General features: G+C 39.9%; 4 protein-coding genes and 1 pseudogene across 4 annotated transcripts; 2 read left to right on the forward strand and 3 right to left on the reverse strand.

The window, feature by feature from the left end:
• Nucleotides 1–1,130: 1,130 nt before the first annotated feature.
• LOC117959330 (GTPase IMAP family member 9-like) lies at nucleotides 1,131–19,617 on the forward strand. Its single transcript, XM_034896402.1, has 3 exons — nucleotides 1,131–1,355; nucleotides 1,476–2,344; nucleotides 19,588–19,617. The coding sequence occupies exons 1-3, from the start codon at nucleotides 1,334–1,336 to the stop codon at nucleotides 19,615–19,617; spliced, it is 921 nt and encodes a 306-aa protein (XP_034752293.1). The 5' UTR covers nucleotides 1,131–1,333.
• LOC117959371 lies at nucleotides 4,457–5,805 on the forward strand (annotated as a pseudogene).
• On the reverse strand, nucleotides 6,649–10,609 carry LOC117959270 (GTPase IMAP family member 7-like). Its single transcript, XM_034896290.1, has 3 exons — nucleotides 10,147–10,609; nucleotides 9,884–9,955; nucleotides 6,649–8,586 (listed from the first exon to the last, which is right to left on the reverse strand). Exons 1-3 carry the CDS (start codon nucleotides 10,154–10,156, stop codon nucleotides 7,655–7,657), a joined length of 1,014 nt encoding a protein of 337 aa, XP_034752181.1. The 5' UTR covers nucleotides 10,157–10,609; the 3' UTR covers nucleotides 6,649–7,654.
• LOC117959315 (GTPase IMAP family member 9-like) lies at nucleotides 11,300–14,580 on the reverse strand. Its single transcript, XM_034896377.1, has 3 exons — nucleotides 14,402–14,580; nucleotides 14,106–14,210; nucleotides 11,300–12,185 (listed from the first exon to the last, which is right to left on the reverse strand). The coding sequence occupies exons 2-3, from the start codon at nucleotides 14,194–14,196 to the stop codon at nucleotides 11,338–11,340; spliced, it is 939 nt and encodes a 312-aa protein (XP_034752268.1). The 5' UTR covers nucleotides 14,197–14,210; nucleotides 14,402–14,580; the 3' UTR covers nucleotides 11,300–11,337.
• Nucleotides 18,298–19,803, reverse strand: si:dkey-27j5.5 (GTP-binding protein Rhes). The gene is made up of 2 exons (XM_034896189.1): nucleotides 19,140–19,803; nucleotides 18,298–18,942 (listed from the first exon to the last, which is right to left on the reverse strand). The coding sequence occupies exons 1-2, from the start codon at nucleotides 19,741–19,743 to the stop codon at nucleotides 18,398–18,400; spliced, it is 1,149 nt and encodes a 382-aa protein (XP_034752080.1). The 5' UTR covers nucleotides 19,744–19,803; the 3' UTR covers nucleotides 18,298–18,397.
• Nucleotides 19,804–20,521: the final 718 nt, after the last annotated feature.

The raw sequence follows: 20,521 nt of genomic DNA on the forward strand, positions 1-20,521 counted from the left end.
CTGAGCTAATGGTATGATAATTACTTTAAAAAAGCTCTATAAAACGTACCTTTTTAAGCCCAAATCAAGCAACCAGATGTCCACAGGCAACGTGACGATGATCCCTTGTGTGTTTCTTGGTGGTGTAGTCGTGTGATGTGAGTAGTTGGTGTCTTTCTTCTGTAATGACTGGCAAGCTTGTCTCTCTAGAGCTCATACACGGGGGGTGGGAGGGCAGCAGTGTGTAATTCTGCATATTAAATATATACAACCACACACACAAGACACAAGCCATTTATGCAAAAAATGACAGCACAAGGACCCTTTGTTACAGACATTGCTGTACACTATCACATTCTAATTTCTTGGAGTTGGAGTGGCCATAGAGCTGAGGAGGGGGAGATGGAAGCAGATTGGACCCTGATGCATTCAGGAGACCTCACAAACATGATGAAAGAAGTGGAAATGGCCTCCCAGATTCGAACTCACTGATTTTCTGGGGGGGTGAAAAAATGCAGTGAATCTAATGATAATTTTGGTGACACTTGAGTTGATTGAACATGTTGATAGCATGGTGTCCACATTAAAATGCTGCTCTGTATAGCCACTAGATGGCATTAGAGGGACTGTGACTATACCCACACAGGCTTCAGCGTTGGCTCCTTTCACTGGCTAGGGTGAAGTGTACTCATTATTTGCATTTTGAAGAAATATGGGTGCTGATAAATAACTTAATGGTAAGATGCCTGGAAGTACAGAGGCTTGCAGCCGTGTCTGAAATTAAAGTGCATTTAGCATGTTATCAAGCCCATTTTTGCATGCCATGTTTGTTTGTTTGTCATTTGCAGGTTTGATTCTTTTACATTCCATTGTCTCCATCTCATTTAAAAAATGTCTCTATTAAACATGGAGGGGTGAAAACTACATTTCATTGTGAAGTCCGATGTTGTGTAATGCCAATTGAGATACACTTTGAACTGTTATTATTAAAGAACGGGGCTCCGTTGAAAATTAAGTAAACTAGATCTCTGATTTCTTTCGACAAAAGGCGATGCAAATAAGTTATGATGCCACGTCTCCTTTAAGAGTTTGTGCCAAAGCTGAGATGTGGGTGTAACCTGCTTCAGCATGTAAGAGATTGGCTCAGCAAAGCTATCTAAGCTTTCTGAACTTTGGAGTTTCACTTTCTACGAAACTCCTGATGTGGAGACGGAAAAAATAAAGGGAGGGAGGAAGGGAGGGAGGGAGTAATAACTACAGCACACAGAAGTGCAGATGTACTGTGATCTGAAAAAGAGACCAATTTTGTTGTTCAAAGGAAGGCTTGACTTGTGTTTTTCTTCTCTGCAACCAGATGGGCTTAAACTCAATTGAAGGTGAGTGTCTTTACTTGTGTTTAGATATAGGCTATTTGCAGGCTTTTTGCCCTCCTTGAATGAGCTAACACAAAACACAAAACATTAAAATAAATTGTCTCTTTGTCTTTTGGTCCACAGACTCTTCCATTGCTCCAGTTGTCAAAGAGCTGAGGATTATCCTGCTGGGAAAGACTGGATCAGGAAAGAGTGCAACAGGGAACACCATCCTGGGACGAAAAGCTTTTACCTCAGAGATATCTCCGTCTTCTGTGACAGAGACATGTCAAAAAGAAACTGCCCACTTTGATAAAAGAACCGTGTGTGTGGTCGACACCCCTGGTGTCTTTGACACATTGATGAAGGATGACGTTTTGAAAACTGAATTAGAGAAATCTATCGCACTGTCTGACCCAGGACCCCACATACTCCTGCTAGTGATCAGATTGGATGTACGGTTCACAGATGAGGAGAAGAATGTCGTCAAATGGATCAAGGACAACTTTGGTGAAGAAGCCTTCCGTTATACACTGGTGCTTTTCACCAGAGGAGATGAGCTAAAAGAGCTGTCCATTCAGGTGTATTTAGACAAAAGTCCTCAACTCAGGGAGTTTATCAGTGACTGTAAACCTGGGTACATTGTGTTTGACAACACGTGCATGACAAATCGTACTCAGGTGGCTGATCTTTTTGAAAAGATAGACAAGACAGTGCAGTTAAATGGTAACCATTATACCAGAAGTATGTATGAAGAGGCCCAGAGAAAGAAGATTTCAAAGGAACGGTGGAGCAAGTTGGGAGGCTATGTGAACACTCTAGGTAATCAGTTGTTAGTGGCAGCAGCAGTCACATCCGCCCCTGCTGCTGGTGCTGCTATATTAGCAGAGGAAGCACCTGGAGCTACTGCTTTTGTTGCAGCAGCTACATCCATGAAAGTGATTTCAATGGTTGCAGGGGCTGGGATTTCTAAAGCCATGGGTTGGTGGATGAAACCTAGAGGCCCTGACAAAGTTTAGACTAGATCTGAAGACAGCCCGGGAGAGCGACAGTCTAGTTATCCATCTCCCGGTGTCCACTGTCATCTATCTGAAATTCTGAAATAATGGTGATAATAAAGTGTCTGACTGAGTTTTAATAAAATGTATTGTATTCTGATATAGTTTTTTTGTTTTCTTTTTAATACAAGAGACATTAATAATAATTGTGGTCTTATTGTTGGTCTATCATATCCAATATTTCCTAAATTTTTGAGCAGATTTTCTATGCTTTATTGTGATAAAATGTCCCCCCTGTGCCCCCCTGGTTGATTATTGGTCCCTCTTGTGCCACACCACTTATACAATCCTGGAACCGGCCCTGCTTGAGGCAACTCCACAGTGGGCCTTCATCACCACTAGTTCCTGGCCTTCGGCATGGTGTGTCAGGTCCTTAAAACCAAATTCGTGGAGTCACTGTGGTGATTTTCTTCACATACCTTGGTTCAAATTCATATTACATTTCTTTTGTCAAAACCTTATTGCATTCCTTCATTTAATTAATGTACATTTATGCATATAAATCACAATTTGCAAGCCTTGAACAATTGCTGATCATTTTATTAACAGTCTTTTAAATGTCGATGCTGTAAACCTTTATTCAGAATATCATTTTGTGCGGAAAACACCATTGTAATGTCTTTTTTTTTATTTGTAAGAATAAAATAAAACAATTTCAGAAAGTGTTGTTTGATGTTCTACCAAAATCTGTATTACATGAACATCCCGGTTATAAAAGTAAGAATTCCAACAAGCTTCCAGGGCGCCACCCTTTAGCTCATTGCAAGCAGTTTATAATACTTTACCAGGTTTGTTTTACATGACAGGTCATATGGGTTTCGGAACATCATGGTACTCTCTGTAAGCACAATGGAAAGTAGCTATAGCTGCCAAAATGCCTGAATGATGGCTCATCGTTTGTTTCAAGCAAGGGGAACATTCTGATCACAGTTGATCGTAGATCCACCCTTACATTCAATACACTTGGTACATAAAGATATCTAAAAATAGAGATGTTTAACAAAAACCAAACAGATCCACAGCCTTGTTAAAAGGAAATGTTAAAGTGGAAAAACTGGTTCTAAAGGAACACAGGCTGCAGTCACTACCTGCCTACCACTCTCCCCCACTACTGTCATTCTGTTAACATCTTGTACTCAACTCTTTTCATGGAGACCATTACTTAAGTAGAAAGTAGTTCCATTGAAAAATGTTGACAGGACATTGCGTTGAAGTGCTTATGATGTGCTTTTTGACTTTTTCCCTTTCCTTTATTGTGTTATATATCTTTTTTGTGCATGTTATAGGTTTACAAAGCAAAAAACACCAAAGTCCACCTCAAAGGAACTCACATGTTTTTTGAGAGTGTAAACAAATAAAGCTATTCCTCTAAATGCAATTATGAACCTGAATATGAGCATAATATGAGCACTTTTATTAGACGCAGGAAATAGGATGTTGTTTATGAAGACGAGACACCCAATGGTGCAGCATTTGTTTAAATCACTTGTTTTCAATGCAAGGAGTATGCATACAATTAACTAAATTATATCTTTTTATTACTTAATACAATCTTATTCAACCTTGTATTCATACTTATCTTTTCAAATGTTATTCTAATTTAATGTCTGTCTTTTATTCATACAATTTCTTTGCATGCAACATAGTGGGGCAATAACTGTTTTTCATTGTGCCATCCTGTATAGTGTATTGTTAATAAAGCTGTTTAACATTGCACCTTGATTATCAAGGGGCATGTCTGAGGCACTTTACTGCATGTCCGTCCCCCTTTCTCTCCCCTTTCAGATCTAAATTGTCCCAAAAGTAAAAGCCGATGCAAATGAGTTATGATGCCACATCTCGTTTTAGAGTGTGTGCCAAAACTGAGATGAGGGAGTTACCTGATTTAGCATGTAAGAAGTCTTTATCTAAACTAGTTTAATAATGGAATAAACCTTATAACAAATAACAACTAATAACAGTTTTATGAAAGTTGTAGTTTCACTTTCCGGGAAACCACTAAGGTGGAGAGAGAAAGGGAGAGAGTTTCACTTTCTGAGAAACTGACGTGGAGGCAGAGGGATAAACGGAGGGAGGGAGGGCAGAAGGGAGAAATAACAAAGAGGTGCACAATTACTGTGAAAGGTTTGAAAACGCACAGATTTGTTCCTAGTCAGGTTTGACTTGTATTTCCCTGGTATTTCTGCTGTGCAACAATATGAGTTTAAGCTCAACTGAAGGTGATATACTAAGACTTTTTGTACTTCTTATTTGAGCCGACCTAAAGACAAGAATTTAAAGGATCCGTCTTTTTGTATTTTTGTCCACAGATCCCTCCATTGCTCCACTTGTCCGAGAACTGAGGATTGTCCTGCTGGGGAAGACTGGATCAGGAAAGAGTTCAACAGGGAACACCATCCTGGGACGACAAGCTTTTACCTCAGAGATGTCTCCGTCTTCTGTGACAGAGACATGTCAAAAAGAAACTGCCCACTTTGATAAAAGAACTGTGAGTGTGGTTGACACCCCTGGGGTCTTCGACACATTGATTAAAGAAGACCTGTTGAAAAGCGAAATAGAGAAATCTGTTTCACTGTCTGACCCAGGACCCCACATACTCCTGCTAGTGATCAGATTGGATGCACGGTTCACAAATGAGGAGAAGAATCCTGTCAATTGGATCAAGGACAACTTTGGTGAAGAAGCCTCCAGTTATACACTGGTGCTTTTCACTAGAGGAGATGAGCTAGAAGGGCAGTCCATTGAGGAGTATTTAGACCAACGTTCTGATTTCAGGGAGTTCATCGGTGGTTATACAGCTGGGTACATTGTGTTTGACAACATATGCAAGGAAAATCACACTCAAGTGGCTGATCTGTTTAAAAAGATAGACAAGACAGTGCAGTTAAATGGTAGCCATTATACCACAGGTATGTACAAAGAGGCCCAGAGAAAGAAGAATTTGAAGGAATGGTGGAGCAAGTGGGAAGACACAATGAACACTGTAGGTAATCAGTTGCTTGTGGCGGAGTGGTCGCAGCTGTAGTTAACGCCCCTGTAGTGGCTGGTGCTGCTGCGGCAGCTACGTCCATGAGACCAATTTTAATATTTGCAGGTGCCGGGATTTCTAAAGCCATCGGGAGGTGGATGAAACCTAAAACAAACAGCTGAGTAAAGCCATGGTCCTTTGAGCAAACTTGTTAAGTAATTCCGTTATTTTTTCTTTTGACACATTTATTTTTTGGCAAGATGTTATTGCATTCATCTATATACATTCATATATAGTAATTACAATTGGACTTATTTGAACAATGAAGGGATCCTTTTAGAATACATTTTTTAAATGTTGATGCTGTACACTTATTCTGAACTTATTTTTCTGTGGAGAACACTAATGTAATGTTTGATTTGTAAGAATAAAATAAGACCATATGACAGCAACCTAAAAATGTTTAATTTGGTTGTGTACCATGTTCTTTCTTTATTCACTGACAATCCCAGTCATGAGAGCAAATATTCCCGCAAAAGCTTCCTCCACAAAGATGAGAAATTGCATGTTTTGGGTTAAAATCGTGATATGCTGGATGCAAAGCAGAATCTTTTTTTTTTTCATATGTAATGAAAAAATACTACTTAATTTATAGTACAGAAAAGAAAATAATGGGCAGCTTGAAACTATGTGTAAACTGTAACTCTTAGTTTCCTAATTCCTTTTTATTTTAAAATGGGTTAATGCACTTAACATGACAGACCTGTAAAATGTCTGAAACAAACAAAGCAAGCCAAACCACTGATAAGTGAATTTTAAGTGCTACACTGAACAACCATTTCACATTATTGAAAGGCATCAGCGGTTGAGTTTTGAAACCAGGGTTAGTCTTGAAATCAACAAATTGGAGTCTGTCTTCATTGTAAAGTTTGTGAAGAAATGGGAGTCAGCTCATCAAACCGTACCCTTACTTTGATCAATTTGTGGCTGATTCTGACTGGGCTACAGTTCACCATTTTAAGGCCTTTCTTGGTCATGTGGCTGTAGCTGGAATGGGCTGGCAGGGATGTAGATGGTGAGGTTGTGCTCTGTTAAGAATTCTTCCTCAGTAAAGTCTGATTGGCCAGCAGATGTTTACCATTGTCTTTCATTTCCTTTAGGGAAGTGAGCTTGTAATGTTACTAATAATAAAGCAGGGGGTAAACAGCATGTCAGGTTAAAAAGGGAACAACCATGAGCAGTTTATCCATGCAATTACCACAAAAGTTATGAAAGTAGAAATTGTGAAAACTTGTGTTTACAAACTTTATTAGTTCTATAGCACAATATGTCAATACGTTCTAACAGTATCTTTTAGGATTCAGGTTGTGTTTCTCATAAGCCATAAAATATCTCTTCAAGTATATCTTATAATGTGAGTTTTCTATATATATGATAAACTCCAAACTAAGGCTGCACCGAGACCAATACCAGTATAGCTTTAACACAGTGAAAAAGCCTAAACAGTCTAAAATGTGGATATATTTCACTGGAAAGGAATCCAAATTGAGCATGTCCATACTTACACTTGATATTTTGAGTACATAGAGGATTCACTCTGACAAAGTACCTGGAGGGTGCACTCAAACCGTCAAAGCATTAGTAGCAAAACGTCAAAAGTGATAATCAATCGCCATCTTTGCTACAGAGCGAAAGGCACGGGCTGACAACATATTTTCAAACTTGTGAGAATGGCAGGCGAGGAGGCTGCAGCGGTTGTGATTAAAAACAGCAAACATGAACTATAAAAATGTAATTTGTACACAGGGCAGGAGTCCCAGTTTGTGAAAAGCAAAGTCTGTAGAAGCTTACCATTAGCATGAAGCTTCACTTTTGTATACGCCATGGCTTCTGCCGGGTTTGGAGATGCCATATTTTGTCTTCCCTGTGAGTTACAAACACCAAAGCCTAAGGGCTCCATTGACAAGGACCCAAATCAATGTAAGTAGCCCACTTTTACTTGTGCCTGTATGTGCATCTCTACCCCAAACAATGAATGAGCAAGAAAGAAAACAAACAAAAAGAAAACAAGTGTTGCATTTCATACCGTTTGTTTACTATCAGCATTCAATTCACATACTTTTGTTTTAGCAATGTTGTGTCAAAACTTAAACATGTTGGAAGCAGAATGCAAAAAATTCCAAGACAACATCATTCACTAAGAAGTCCTAACAGTAAATAGTAATGTGTGCAACACTTCTACTGATTAGTGTCACATGCTGCAGGTGGATCAACGTGTCCTTGTTACTAAACTCTAGTTATACTGGAACATTTGCTTTGGCTTTGCATCTTATACCCTTCCACATGGCAAAGGCAGCTAGACCACACAGCACTCCCAGGACGAGCACCGGAGCGCCGAGAGCCAAAGCCACCATGGTGTCGGCTCCCACTGCAATGACCACCCCAGCTATCACCAGCACAACAGCAGCGGCCGACACAGCACGTATAGTCTTTCTTTTCACCTTTTGCTCCTTTTCTCTCTCTTTCTCTTTCTTCTCCCTCTCGGCATCCCACATTTTCCTCTCCTCTTCTTTCTTCTCTTCCTCCTCTTGTTTCTTCCTCTCCTCCTCCTCTCTCAGCCTCCTCTGGGCTTTCTCGTACAACTCATTGGTGTAGTGTTTCCCCCCGTTATCCTGTATCATTTCCTTGATCATGGTGATCAGCTCTTTGACTTGTACTTGGTCCTCGGCGTCGTTGTTGTTGAAGGCATGGTACCTGCGTCCAAATGTTATGGAGAGTCTCCGCAGCTCCTTGCACTCCTTCAGAGCATTGTCAGCTTTAGCCTGATCTTTGCACGTAAATAGCATGATAGTGTACATGGAGGCATCGTCTCCAAAGTTATCCTGGATCCACTTCACAGCGTTTCTTTCCTCCTCCGTGAACCTTACTCCGAGCCTGATCACCAGCAGGAAGGCGTGAGGGCCGGGCACCGACATCTTGACGCACTCCTCTATTCTGGTTTTCAATTCTTCCTCTGTGATGGCTGTATCAAACAGACCTGGAGTATCAATCACCTGGACCACAGTCCCATCCACTTCCCCGCTCTGTGTCTCACAGTGTTTGGTCACGGACACAGAGCTTGGGTCCTCTTTGAAGGCAGCTCTCCCAAGAATGGTGTTTCCTGTCGCACTCTTCCCTGATCCAGTCTTGCCCACCAGGACTATCCTCAACCCTCCAGACAAATCCACAGCTGCAACAGCAGAAGAAAAATTAATGTTGAGGACGAGGCAAAAGTGAATCCATTGTTGCTGTTTTTGCCATGTTAGTACGTGAGAATGTGCATGAGAACCGGCTGAATTGTGAATGACCTTTTTGAATGCTGTATATCTCCTTCAATTATAAACTGCTTTATATTTGCTTTAGCTGGATACAGTGCAGCTAGTCAGCTTTGATGCCAATGTATCCCTGATCGCCAACAGGACACTGCATCATCATAAGAAAAGCTGTGGCTCCCACTATTGTGACACCTCAAACTGCAAATAAATGTAATTAATACACTTTCTATTCCAATTTTACTTAAGCCTAGAAAAGGTATTTTTATGCTTGAAACATCATCCAAAGTCTATGGACAGAATGAGCAAACACGGGTGGGGCCAGCTGTTGAAAAACTAAAGGAACATATGCTTGGCTTGGTGATTCTCATTCAAGTGACACATTCTCACTACCATCTTGTAAAATACAGACGCTTGGTCAAGTGCCTTTGTCGTTGTTATTGACGCTAAAGGTCTCCTTTAGCGTTATATGAACGGGTGGCAAATGACTATGTACCATGCTGCAGTCTGGTATTCAGTTCTTATAACCAATGTATTGTGTAAACATTGCGCAGTTAAAAATATAAAAATCAGCATTGTGAGTGGTTTATGAGTAAGGAAACATATTCAACACATCTGTTAGACCTTAAGGATACAAACTGTGAGAGTTGATGAGAAAAATTGAATGTAGATATAACTTAGGACAGCTTTAATACCTCAAGAATAGCATGCAACCAGTCACAGAGCAACTGGAGCTGAAATAATTTCTCATTTAGTTACAATCACACACTCCTACTGTCTTACTCTGTAATGGTTTATTGTAGTTGAAGAACATTTTTGTTGACTTGGTAACATTGATGACACTCTGATTAATAGGTGCCAAATCACACAAGTTGTTAATAAGTGATTATTAGGAAATGATGTCTATAGACATTTAGAAAGTCATTAATTAATTAAACGTGCATTTCTCCTGATAGCCATCAAAATAGAGAAGCTACAAAGACAGAGCCAGTAATCCTCAAGAAGAATTAACACCAGACAAAGTGATTTTTTACAACCTGACCATCCTGAATATGTAACTGATCTGAAAGAAATAATAAACCATGAATTAATAATTTGTTAATTCGTTAAAGCCATTGAAAAGTGATCCTTGTTAGAAGGCAGAAATCAAATGTATGTAGGCCTGTGTCTAATCATGGGGAGAGATTTCACGAGAAAGACAATGAATGAGCATACCGTCAAAGTTATTCAAACCACACCCATCTGTCCGAGGTAGAGTCTTCTGCTTCTTTTCTCGCAGTGGTATTGCTGTGATATTGAATTATTCCATTGAAACAAAAAAAAAATGGTCTTTCAGTTATTGAAATTATGTTTAAGGTCTTCGTTTTTACAATTTTCCTTCTATGCTCTTCATGCTCCGTATCACAGTGTTACATCTTACAGTACTCAAAAGAACAACACTGTTTTTTGTTTGTTTGTATACAGATAGATTATCTTACCTTCAGCCATTACTTCAGAATTCCTTTTTTTAGTTCTCAGGTGGCAAATGTGTTGTTTCAGGCCTGAGTTGGGATCTTAGACAAACTCTGTGGCTCGATTTTAGACATTGGTGTTCTGGGAAACTTCTGGAAGCCTGGCCTATGCACAGGGGGCTTCCTATTTCCTTGTATTGTCTTTAGTTTACATCTGAAAACGGGCATCCCCAAAGGGGCTGTCCACAGCTCTGTGAATAAGCTGAACGGTTTTCAGTATGGGCTAGTATGTTTAAGAAAGTGTAAACACAACACGAGCATTCAAGCTCTTAAATTGACAAACATTAGGTTATCTTACTATAACTAATATTGTGGCCTGGTTTGTTAAAAAGGAAGGAAACAAGAACACATCTGAGGAAAACCATCACATCCTTCCATTAATCTCCCAATAAACCTAAATATTGTAAATAAATCTGTATAGTTCCAACTAGGTCTGTATTTGTCTGATTGTCAATTTTTTTTAAAAATCATGGTTTCTTTGTTTAACCCAATTGATCGCTAACATTATCGGTCTTAAGACATATGACTGTTCGTTGTTGATTTTGTTTGGAAATGCCAAATTGTAATTATAAAAGTAATGAATGGTCGGACTATTGAGCCTAACCTACGCTAGTTGTTGGCACTTGACCCTATACACAATCATAACAACAAAAACAACAAAGGATCCAGTTAAAAAAATGTTTTATGATAATAAGGAGGCGTGGTTTACATGATAGGCTCTGTACTTTGTTTTTACATCATCTGGGTCACATAACGGTGATATAACCCAAAAAATGTATCCTGAAATTCATTAAAAACTTTAATTTGTTTAATACTGAGTGTCCTGAGTGAGTCCAGCATGACTTTAAATAGAAAATGAAGGATTCGCAGTGACAGCAGGGAGAAGTAAACTGACATTCAGACTTTATTGATGAATGTTTTTAGCACGCACAAACATATAAAGCATTCATGATTCAAAAAGCTTTATTGTTTAATGTTGACATGTTACAAACATGTATTTTGATTGAAAGGAGTGTGTGTGTAATGTGTCAGTCGCAGGAGTTTTGTAGAGTTATATATTGCATGCACACTGATTTTTTCATTGTAATATTTAGTTAATATGATTAATAATCATTATCAATTCTTCCCTCTGTTTTCTTTTTGTCACAGGACACACAACTACAAAAGAATATCTGTGCAATCATAACCCTGACTGAGTCCAAGAACTACACCTGCTCCAATAACAATATTTGATGAAATAAACATTCCTGTTAAAACACCTCCCGCGCTAACCATAGCTACCATTTTACACCAAGCAATCTTTTCCGCCTCCTCTTTGATCCTCTCTTCTGCTTCCTTTAATCTTCGTTTTTCCTCCTCTTCCCTCTTTTTCCTCTCTTCGTCAAGTTTCTTCTGTGCTCTCTGGTACATTTCATTGGTGTAGTGTTTTCCTCCATTCTCCTTTACCATTTTCTCTATCTTATCTAGAAGTTCCCTGACCTGGATTCTGCTTTGTCTCTTGTCATTGATGAGTGAATGGTATCTTCCTCCGCACTGGTTTATCAGTCTTCGTAGATTTTCGCTCTCTGCCAAATACTCAGCCACAGATTTACCTTCCAGTAAGTCAGCATGTGTGAAAAGGACAATGGTATACATGGAAGAATCAAAGCCAAAATTATCCTGGATCCACTTCACAGCCTCCTTCTCTTCATGAGTGAATCTTGACTTCAGACTGATCACTAACAGAAAAGCATGGGGCCCAGGAACTGACTGGTCAATACACTCCTCTATTTCTACTTTCACTTCTTCTTGGGTTTTGTTAGTGTCAAACAGCCCTGGTGTGTCAATGACAACAATGTTTCTCTCACCATTGTCTACCTCTTCTCTGTGACAACCTCTAGTCACAGATTCAGGTGACATATCCGCTTTAAAGGCATTTTTTCTCCCCAGGATGGTGTTTCCAGAAGCACTCTTTCCTGATCCAGTTTTTCCGACCATAATGAGTCTCAGGTCGCCCACATTTGTGTCTGTGGATAATTAATAAAACATAGTGTCAATAATTAAAATAACTTATTTCACAGCGTGCACTGCGCATGTATTCTACTTCAAACGTTATCGGGAATGCCTTCTCTTAGAGAAAGGATTCATACTTAGGTAATTGGCTGTTACAATCAAAAAAGTGTTTGGTTTCACACGTGGAAAAATTGTGGTACCAAATTGCATCATTAAAAATTACAAACATCCAGCCCTCTTATTGGTTGGATGTGCCTGGGTGTGGGAGCAAGCAAGGAAATACAGGAAGAAGGTCCTGAGTTCTTGTCTAGTGGTCGAACCAGCTCATTTCATTAAAATTGTCAGACTTTTTTTTTTGCAACAGTCGTTACTACATCTGCTCTGGTCACCGAGACTTCGCGCTGCTCTGCTTGGCGCCGGTCTCCACTTTAAGCGGCAGCTGGTTTAACCACAGAGACACAAGTGACGGACTGCAAGCAGTCTGTTTCTGTGATTGAAACAGTAGGCTCGTTCGAAATGAGCCAGGTCTGCGCAGAATCGATCACCGGCGATCGGCGCCCGTTGTATGCCGGTTAGATTTTTTTTTTTTAAATGCCATCTTTATTGCAAAAAATACAAAACAGAACATCAACAGCACACAAAAGTAAAAGATACAAACACAACAAACATAGTGATACAATACAATTTGCCAGGGGAAGCTTAAAGGTCATTAGAGAGATAAGGAGGACCATATGCTGAAAGTTTTAGCTGCCTTTTTGTTATGGGAGCCCGAAATCAGATTTATATATGCACAACATCATGAAAAAAATGAATTTACATTTGTGAATATGAAATTTGGTCAAAAGGATTAATAAATTTATAATAAAAAACATCTTTTCTTTACTTTGAGTTCTATAAAAGTAAAATACAACATTTTCCCATAATAGGGCAAAGTCTTTATAGATATGGTCAATAATAAATCTGCTGAAGTGTTGCCAAAATCTTCTGCAGTATGAACAATACCAAAAAAGGTGTACAACAGTTTCGGGGTGACCTTCACAGAAAGAACAGTTTGCCTCGATGTCTCTTTTAAATTTCAGCATGTAATGACTGGCAGGGTCGGTTAGATTTTTGTCCGATTTGATCCCGATTTGATCTGACGTCATGCTCACGTAGGCAACGATAATCCCGCGAGAGCAAGGCGGCCGGAGTTCTGAGACGCAGGCAGCACAGTTGCTGAATTTTGTAAAAACCTTTTTACGTTTTTGAATCGGAGCGATTATAACTGCTAATTTCGGTTTATTCTGTCCAGAACATATGTTGTGTGGCTGATAGTGACGTTTAGAGAGACTAAATCAATTCAGATTATGGATCATATACAGTCGGTTGTTTATTAAAATTCAGCCACAGAACGCACGTAGATCATTTTGAGAGCAACTCTGTCATAATTAAAACAACTGGAGACTGTACCAGCTGATTTATGGGTCTGAAAACATTTGATTGAATCGGAATTGGACCACCGTGTTTCACTGGTCCCTTCCTGCCCAGCTTGAAGGCTGCAGGAATTGGCTGGAAACTGTCCAACTTTACTTTTTGGCTTGTTGTCACCGCCCCGGATGCTGTATCCTGCTCTCGACCACTTTCGGCGCAGTTCATCTCGAACAAGCCTAAACACACAGTGACAGGAGGACTGGGAAGTACACTAGAGACCAAGCAAGACGGGAAACGCGAAAATGAAACTAAGTCAACCAAGAGGCTTAAATAAAAGTAAAAAGTGAAAAGATGCAGAGAGTATTTGGCAACTCTGCCAAAGATGACTAGTTCTCACCCGTCCAAACGAACCGCACCGGCGGGACAAACAAACTTTTGTTCGATTCAACCTAACTAAAGGCTGTCGGTATGAAATCGCCCTAACAGTCCATGGCACTGGCACTGTTTCATTTTCTATCCCATACCTTTGTGTTCATGTTGACTGTGAGCAGTTTCACACCATGTGACCAGCACTAGCAGGATGAAACCTTGGACCCAAGCTTTTCCTCGCAACATAGCCGTTGTGATCCCTGTCAATAAGCCAACAAAACAATAAAAAAAGTTTAAAAGTAAATCTTTCAAAGATAGCAATTGAATTTTTTCATTACAGTAAAATAGGAATGATGAATATAAATGGTGTCTTAAATGAATTGGTTTCATTATCAATCAATGTAGCCAAAGTGCTCTTCTTACATTACAACAACACATATTTTTTACATACCTGTTCAAAGAGTGTTTCCTCAGTTGTCTAATATGATATATAGAGAAAGGTGGAGAGATTATTTTATAGAACTCAGATGACACCCACTTTTCAAACGTCATTGATGCTAAGCCAGTGAAACCAAATTTATAGGCGTTGGCTAAGGTCAAAGAGAAAAAAATATAGGTTCAGGTTACAAAAGTGTGTGTGTGTGCGTGTGTGTTTCTGGACTCTTTTTTTTTTTAAATGTACCATTTTCATTATAGTAAGTAGTCCTATGAGAATAATACATTTAATTTAATAATATGTTTTAATATAAAATGAAATTGTTAAATATAAAAAAGCTGTTCAGTCAGTGAAAATACACAATGGAAACCAATTGACTCCACCGCCCTTCTGGGTGGATTCATTTTCAATATTAATTTCTAATGAAGCTATTTGTTCATTATTTATTCCAATCAATAAAGGTCCCAATGTTAGGGGGAACTGACTGTGTGTGTGTGTGTTTGTTACTAACCTAGCTCTGGGGAGTCATTCCCCGGAGTCCTTATGTTCTTTTTTCCCCAGAATGTTCCCTTGGATCAGGGAGGCTCCAAAATCAGGGTAGCAGCTGTCGCCTTGGTCCCGCTCCATGTTCTGTGATGCCATGTTCAAACTGCTACACTGCAGTGCCCTGCTATGTCCTGCTGTGCCTTGTAATGCCGCACAGCGTCCTGCTATGCCGCAAACTACTACAAAGAACTGCTACAGACTACTAATTGATGTCTATTTTTGTTATTGCCACTCTTCATTCCAACCCCAACCGGCCCGTCAGACACCGCCTACCAAGAGCCTGGGTCTGACCGAGGTTTCTGCCTAAAAGGAAGTTTTTCCTCGCCACTGTCGCACTGTTGCTTGCTCTGGAGGAGACTACTAGAACTGTTGGGTCCTTGTAAATTCTGAAGTGTGGTCTATCTGTATAGTGTCTTGAGATAACTCTTGTTATGAATTGATACTATAAATAAAATTGAATTGAAATTGAATTGTGTGTGTGTATATCAGCAGCCAGAGGATTTCATCACAATCATTTCATTTCCCTGTCATGTAATTGCGTGACAAGCCGACTGCCTCCCTGCATTTTATCTCTGTGGCATGATCTTGCACCAGCAGCTGTGAACTAGTGACTGATTGGACTGTTGACAAACACAGCTCTCCATAGACGTGCTCCTATCCATTCTCATCTCATGTTTGAAGTCATGGAAAGTCAGGGAATGATGTGATGACGACAGCAGTAGTGGGTGTTATGTTCACCAGGAGATATTAGTAGAGGCCTTGACCCACGTGAGCCAGACAACTCAGGGATGTGTGTCTCAGTAGGCTACATTACCATCACTTTTCAACCCAGTCCCAAAAAAATTTTTAAGATCTGTGAATGGGAATATGTAAGAGAAAGATAGATGTTTATTATTTGACAGTTACAAAAACTCAACAGAAATTTGTAAATACGATACAAACTCTGCTGTCAGATCAACTTGCAATGGATCGCGATTGTGGTACTGGGGAGCTTTTGATTAAAAACTGCCTCAGCAGAAGGCCAAGTAGAAAAACAGAACCTTTTACTACTCCCTGCTTAGAAACAAGCCTGTTCTTCTGTGTGTATGTGCCTGTATGGTATGTGTCACTGAAACCGACAGACAGGACCAACATCCTCCCTAGGTTCAGTCAAAGACAGGTGTGTGTGTGTGTGTGTGTGTGTGTGTGTGTGTGTGTGTGTATGTGTGTGTGCGTGTGTGTGTGCGTATGCAGTGATTTGATTGCTCTAACTTAATCTTCAGTTGTTATTATGTTCAGCTGAACAGCCATAGCTTTCTTAGGTTACATTATTATTGTTATTATTATTATTATTATTATTATTATTATTATTATTATTATTATCAAATCCCCTTCAACATTTTTCTTAATTTGCAGAACTAACTAGTTATACAGTGCAACAACAATGTCAACAACTATATCAACAATACTGTTACTGTATTCCAATTTATGTATCTATATATGAATTATTAACCAATGAGGATGCTAACTTTTGGCCTTGGATATGTAGTTTTTAGCATGAAGCCATCAAGAGCATATTTTAGACCACTTTAGGGGTTTTCTCATTTTAAAACAGTGTTTTAACCATTTCATGCATCTAACGTTTGTGAAAATTCCTTGCAGCTATCTGACATAATATGCACTGGTATAATATGCATCAGCTGTCATTTCAACCGCCAAAATTAAGGGCATCATTATAGTACTCATAAGAATAAGAAGTAACAGCTGAATGGAGACGGACAATGTTTTAAGTAGCACTTTACTGCTCTTCTTAACACTTCATCAGCTCCACACTTCCTCGTTTTACTTAATCACATAGCTGAACTAACCAATCAGACGCTTGCAGAACTTAGACTCAGGTATATGTGAGAAAATCCACTAACAGAACCAATAAACTTATGTTTGTCTATCTTGGTCTGAAATCAAGGAAACTAAGCACTACAAGTTGTCATTGTTACATTCTGCTTTGCCAGAGAGCTTGTTAGGAATGGCAGCAACTGTATTGGGCGGGGCCTGGAAATACAGTACCTGTTTTTTGGAGCACATGATGAGTGAGTTGCAACAAATACTACTGTTCATCAATAGAATAGCATAGGGGAGGAAATCGTCACAGGTCTTAAGGTGATTAAACATTTCATCAGTCTGCTTAATATGACATTTCAGTGAACAGCCTGATTCTTTCCTACATGTGTTATCAGGAACAATTCTTAATATTGTGTGGTGCCTAAATCTCTCCGAGCCTTTGTCTCATTTTGGAACAGCCAATGTTATTCTGTGGCATTCAGACATCACCACTATCTATCCTGACTACGCATCAGTGGCACCAAAGTAGAGCTCAATGAGTAAATAAACTACTCTCACAGATTTTCTTTTTTTTGAGTAAACCCATTGTATCTCAGTGACATGGTAGGATTAAAGCTTGGTGGTAATGACAAATACACCTTACACACATGTACGCCTTTGTAGTTGTGAACCAGCTGGATGTTTTTGCTGTGTGCTGCACTGAGTGAAGGTTGTTCACGCCTTGTGCTGGAGGTCCAGTAGATGTGTTTCCATGGCCACTGCTTTCAAGTTTATGTTCAGAATCATTTGTGCAGCAGCCAATGGCCAGCTCAGGCTTTATGCATTTCCAACAGATCTCACATGATTCTGATGAGCAGCATTTGTAACAAGCAAATAAAATTACACAGTGCAGTGATCAATAAATTAATAACACACACCCACTCCATCACCTTTTACAGAGGCCTCTTAAGGTGTTTAAAGTAAGCCGTCAGTTATGAGGCAGCCGTTAAGAGCCCACTGAGTGTGAGTAGTGTGTATAGAGTAGTGTAGGATGGAAAAGGATATGCCAACTGGAAGACTGGGTTTAATTATGATTGTTCAGGAGGTGTTGGATTCAGGGTTGTGGACCACACACACACACACACATACACACACATAAAAATAAATAAAAAGGAAGAGTGGGCAAGAGAAAGATTTGCTATATGTTTCTGAATATAGATTATGCAATAGTCATACAAATAATATTTATATAATAAGTTCCTGACTCAACATCCTCCCACCCTCTCCTTCACAGTTAGGTGAAGTAGTGGGTGGGAGAGTATACAGATAGATAGATAGATAGATAGATAGATAGATAGATAGATAGATAGATAGATAGATAGATAGATAGATAGATAGATAGATAGGCAAATTAAGAAGGCTAAATAAACAAACAAGCATTGTGTGTTGAAAAATAATAAAGTGGGCATGTCACGTTATAATTGCTTTTAGACCAAATGAATCGCAGCGAGTCACCGAAGAAGTTGAGCAATTAAAAATAATTTATTTTGAAAGCATCATCTCAAGTGCGTGGTACTAAACAACAGTAATGCATTGTAGAATATAGAAATCAGTGCTTAATACGTTTTTTATTCGCTCTGTAACACTTCGTCTCATATTATTGTCCTACTGAATCGGACATTTGTCCAGTGCTTTGCCGGGCTTTCTTGCCATACTTGGCCCAATGACTTGTCGAAGATCTGTCCTAAAACTCGGTCGGCGGGCTAGTGGGTACAGGGCGCCGCAGGCATCATCGCTCCTCTGCGTCTGCCTGCCTCTCCCAGGGACACTGGCTGTCCGCATAGCCTGGTACGAACAGAGGGAGACTTTGCGGTGCTGAGACGGGCTAGTTTCAGTCGGAAGCCCCCCTCGCTTTGCCAAAGTCTCGAAGACTTTCTCTAGATTCGTGCTTTCCTTTGCAGACGTTTCAAAATAGGCACAGTCATCACCGAGGGCTTGGAGCACTTCTGCGGTGTATATTTCTCTCTCATTCTCCAGGAGATCAACCTTGTTGGCGCAGACCACTAAGGGGACTTGCAGCTGTGCGCACGGCTCTGGCACAGAGGATTTGGAAAGCTTGGATTTAGCGGCCAAAATCTCCTTTCGCAGGGCGCACACCTCTTCGAAAGAGCTCCGGTCATCTAGACTGAATACTAGAAGAAAAATGTCTCCTGCAAAAATGGGAAAGAAAATCAATTATTTTCCTCTGATAGTTGATGCAGCATTAAGTGATGGAATTAAGCATTTACGCATGTAGCCTATAACTTGCGATTATGTTTGTGTCATGAACAAATACAGAAACTGACAAACAATTCTAAGTTATTTCAGGACCGAGATTATGAACCATTATGATCCAATAATCACGCACCAGTGAGGATAGATAGCCTCCGCTTGGCTGGGAAATCCCGTTCCCTAGACGCGTCCAGGACGTCAATTTGGTAGGTCTCTCCGCGGATACGAAACAGTTTGCTGAGGAAATCCTCGGAGGTGGGATTGTACTCTTCCACAAATCCGTCCCGGAGGTACCTTCTTAGGATAGAGGTCTTGCCAACCCGTGGCGCACCAAGAACCACGATGCGCTTACAGTTCTGCGGTTTGGTCGGTGCTTGCGTATGGCCAATCTGGATCTGCCGGGTTTGACCGTGGAGAAACAGAGATGCCAGCTGATCCAGTGGGGATCTCTTGCAGAGATGGCTGCTGTTGGGAGTGGATAGTTGCCTTACGGCGGCCCCTGAGCACGTCTTTTTTTCCTGTTTCCACTGAGACGAGGCCACTTTAAGTATTCCCAAACCCGCTTTAATTCCCGTTGAACTAAGGTTCTGCGACGCGTTTTTGTAAGACAGTAAGACTTTGGAGGTCCCGGCGCACGGTCCGTCCATATTACCACGAAACTGGGGAACAGTAGAGCTGAGCTGGTGCGCAACAGGGATGGATGGGGTCTGTGAGCCGGTGGACATGCTGCCTCTTTCCATCGTTTATTTGGAGGATGGCCCGTGGTACCTGGTATATCTGTGATATGACGTTAATGCCAGCTCACGCTACTCTGTGTAGTCTGATGTAAGGTTTTCTTTATATAGGCCGCCCTAAACCCCCTGATTCTTCCACGTCATGATGATTGACAGAAAGGGTTGTTGTTGTTTTCAGGAGAATGCCGCATGCGCATAGGTCATATTTGGCATGATTTCAATCAATCAATCAAGAAATTAGCCTTTTTGTCACATATCGTGCGAGATGGTGAAATGTGATCCCACCAGCCCCTTTCAACTTGTACATTAACCCTTGGCATGGTTGGTCCTTGATAACAAGTGAAGTGATCATCCAATAATAATAATAATAAATATAATTGTTTGATTGGGTTCCTATTTTCATTTCATAGCTCCTTTCAGCTCACGGGAATTTGAGCCGGCGTTGCAGACAACAAATTATAATAACAAATAATAATAATAATAATAATAATAATAATAATAATAATAATAATAGTAATTGCAAAAAATGAATGCAATTACTTATTTTCATCATTATTGCTTAGTCACATAGGCTTACATTTAGTAAACTACTAGGCCTACATATGTGTGTTTTATTCCCAATATTTGCACACTTTTGATTTGATATATAGAGCCTAAAAGAAATGAAGGATATGTGTTTTATTTCTGGTATGTTATCGATGACCCTAAAAACGTGCATGCATATTACCCAAGACCATTTTTTTCACCTTGTTCCTGTTCCCTTTCTTTTCTTGCTTTTTTAGCA

The sequence above is a fragment of the Etheostoma cragini genome, chromosome 2, assembly GCF_013103735.1.
Source record: "Etheostoma cragini isolate CJK2018 chromosome 2, CSU_Ecrag_1.0, whole genome shotgun sequence".
NCBI lineage: Eukaryota > Metazoa > Chordata > Actinopteri > Perciformes > Percidae > Etheostoma > Etheostoma cragini.

What these genes read in the sequence shown, in the direction of transcription:
- LOC117959330 (XM_034896402.1), top strand. Translation starts at nt 1,334, where the DNA reads ATGGGCTTAAACTCAATTGAAG. An exon ending in GGGCTTAAACTCAATTGAAG is followed by an intron (nt 1,356 to 1,475) that starts GTGAGTGTCTTT and finishes TTTGGTCCACAG; the next exon opens with ACTCTTCCATTGCTCCAGTT. An exon ending in AACCTAGAGGCCCTGACAAA is followed by an intron (nt 2,345 to 19,587) that starts GTTTAGACTAGA and finishes CGTTGAACTAAG; the next exon opens with GTTCTGCGACGCGTTTTTGT.
- LOC117959270 (XM_034896290.1), bottom strand. An exon ending in TGGTTTGAATAACTTTGACG is followed by an intron (nt 8,587 to 9,883) that starts GTATGCTCATTC and finishes CTGCTGTTGCAG; the next exon opens with CTGTGGATTTGTCTGGAGGG.
- LOC117959315 (XM_034896377.1), bottom strand. Translation starts at nt 14,196, where the DNA reads ATGTTGCGAGGAAAAGCTTGGGTCCAAGGTTTCATCCTGCTAGTGCTG. An exon ending in CAGTCAACATGAACACAAAG is followed by an intron (nt 12,186 to 14,105) that starts GTATGGGATAGA and finishes AATTATCCACAG; the next exon opens with ACACAAATGTGGGCGACCTG.
- si:dkey-27j5.5 (XM_034896189.1), bottom strand. Translation starts at nt 19,743, where the DNA reads ATGGAAAGAGGCAGCATGTCCACCGGCTCACAGACCCCATCCATCCCT. An exon ending in GAGGCTATCTATCCTCACTG is followed by an intron (nt 18,943 to 19,139) that starts GTGCGTGATTAT and finishes CCATTTTTGCAG; the next exon opens with GAGACATTTTTCTTCTAGTA.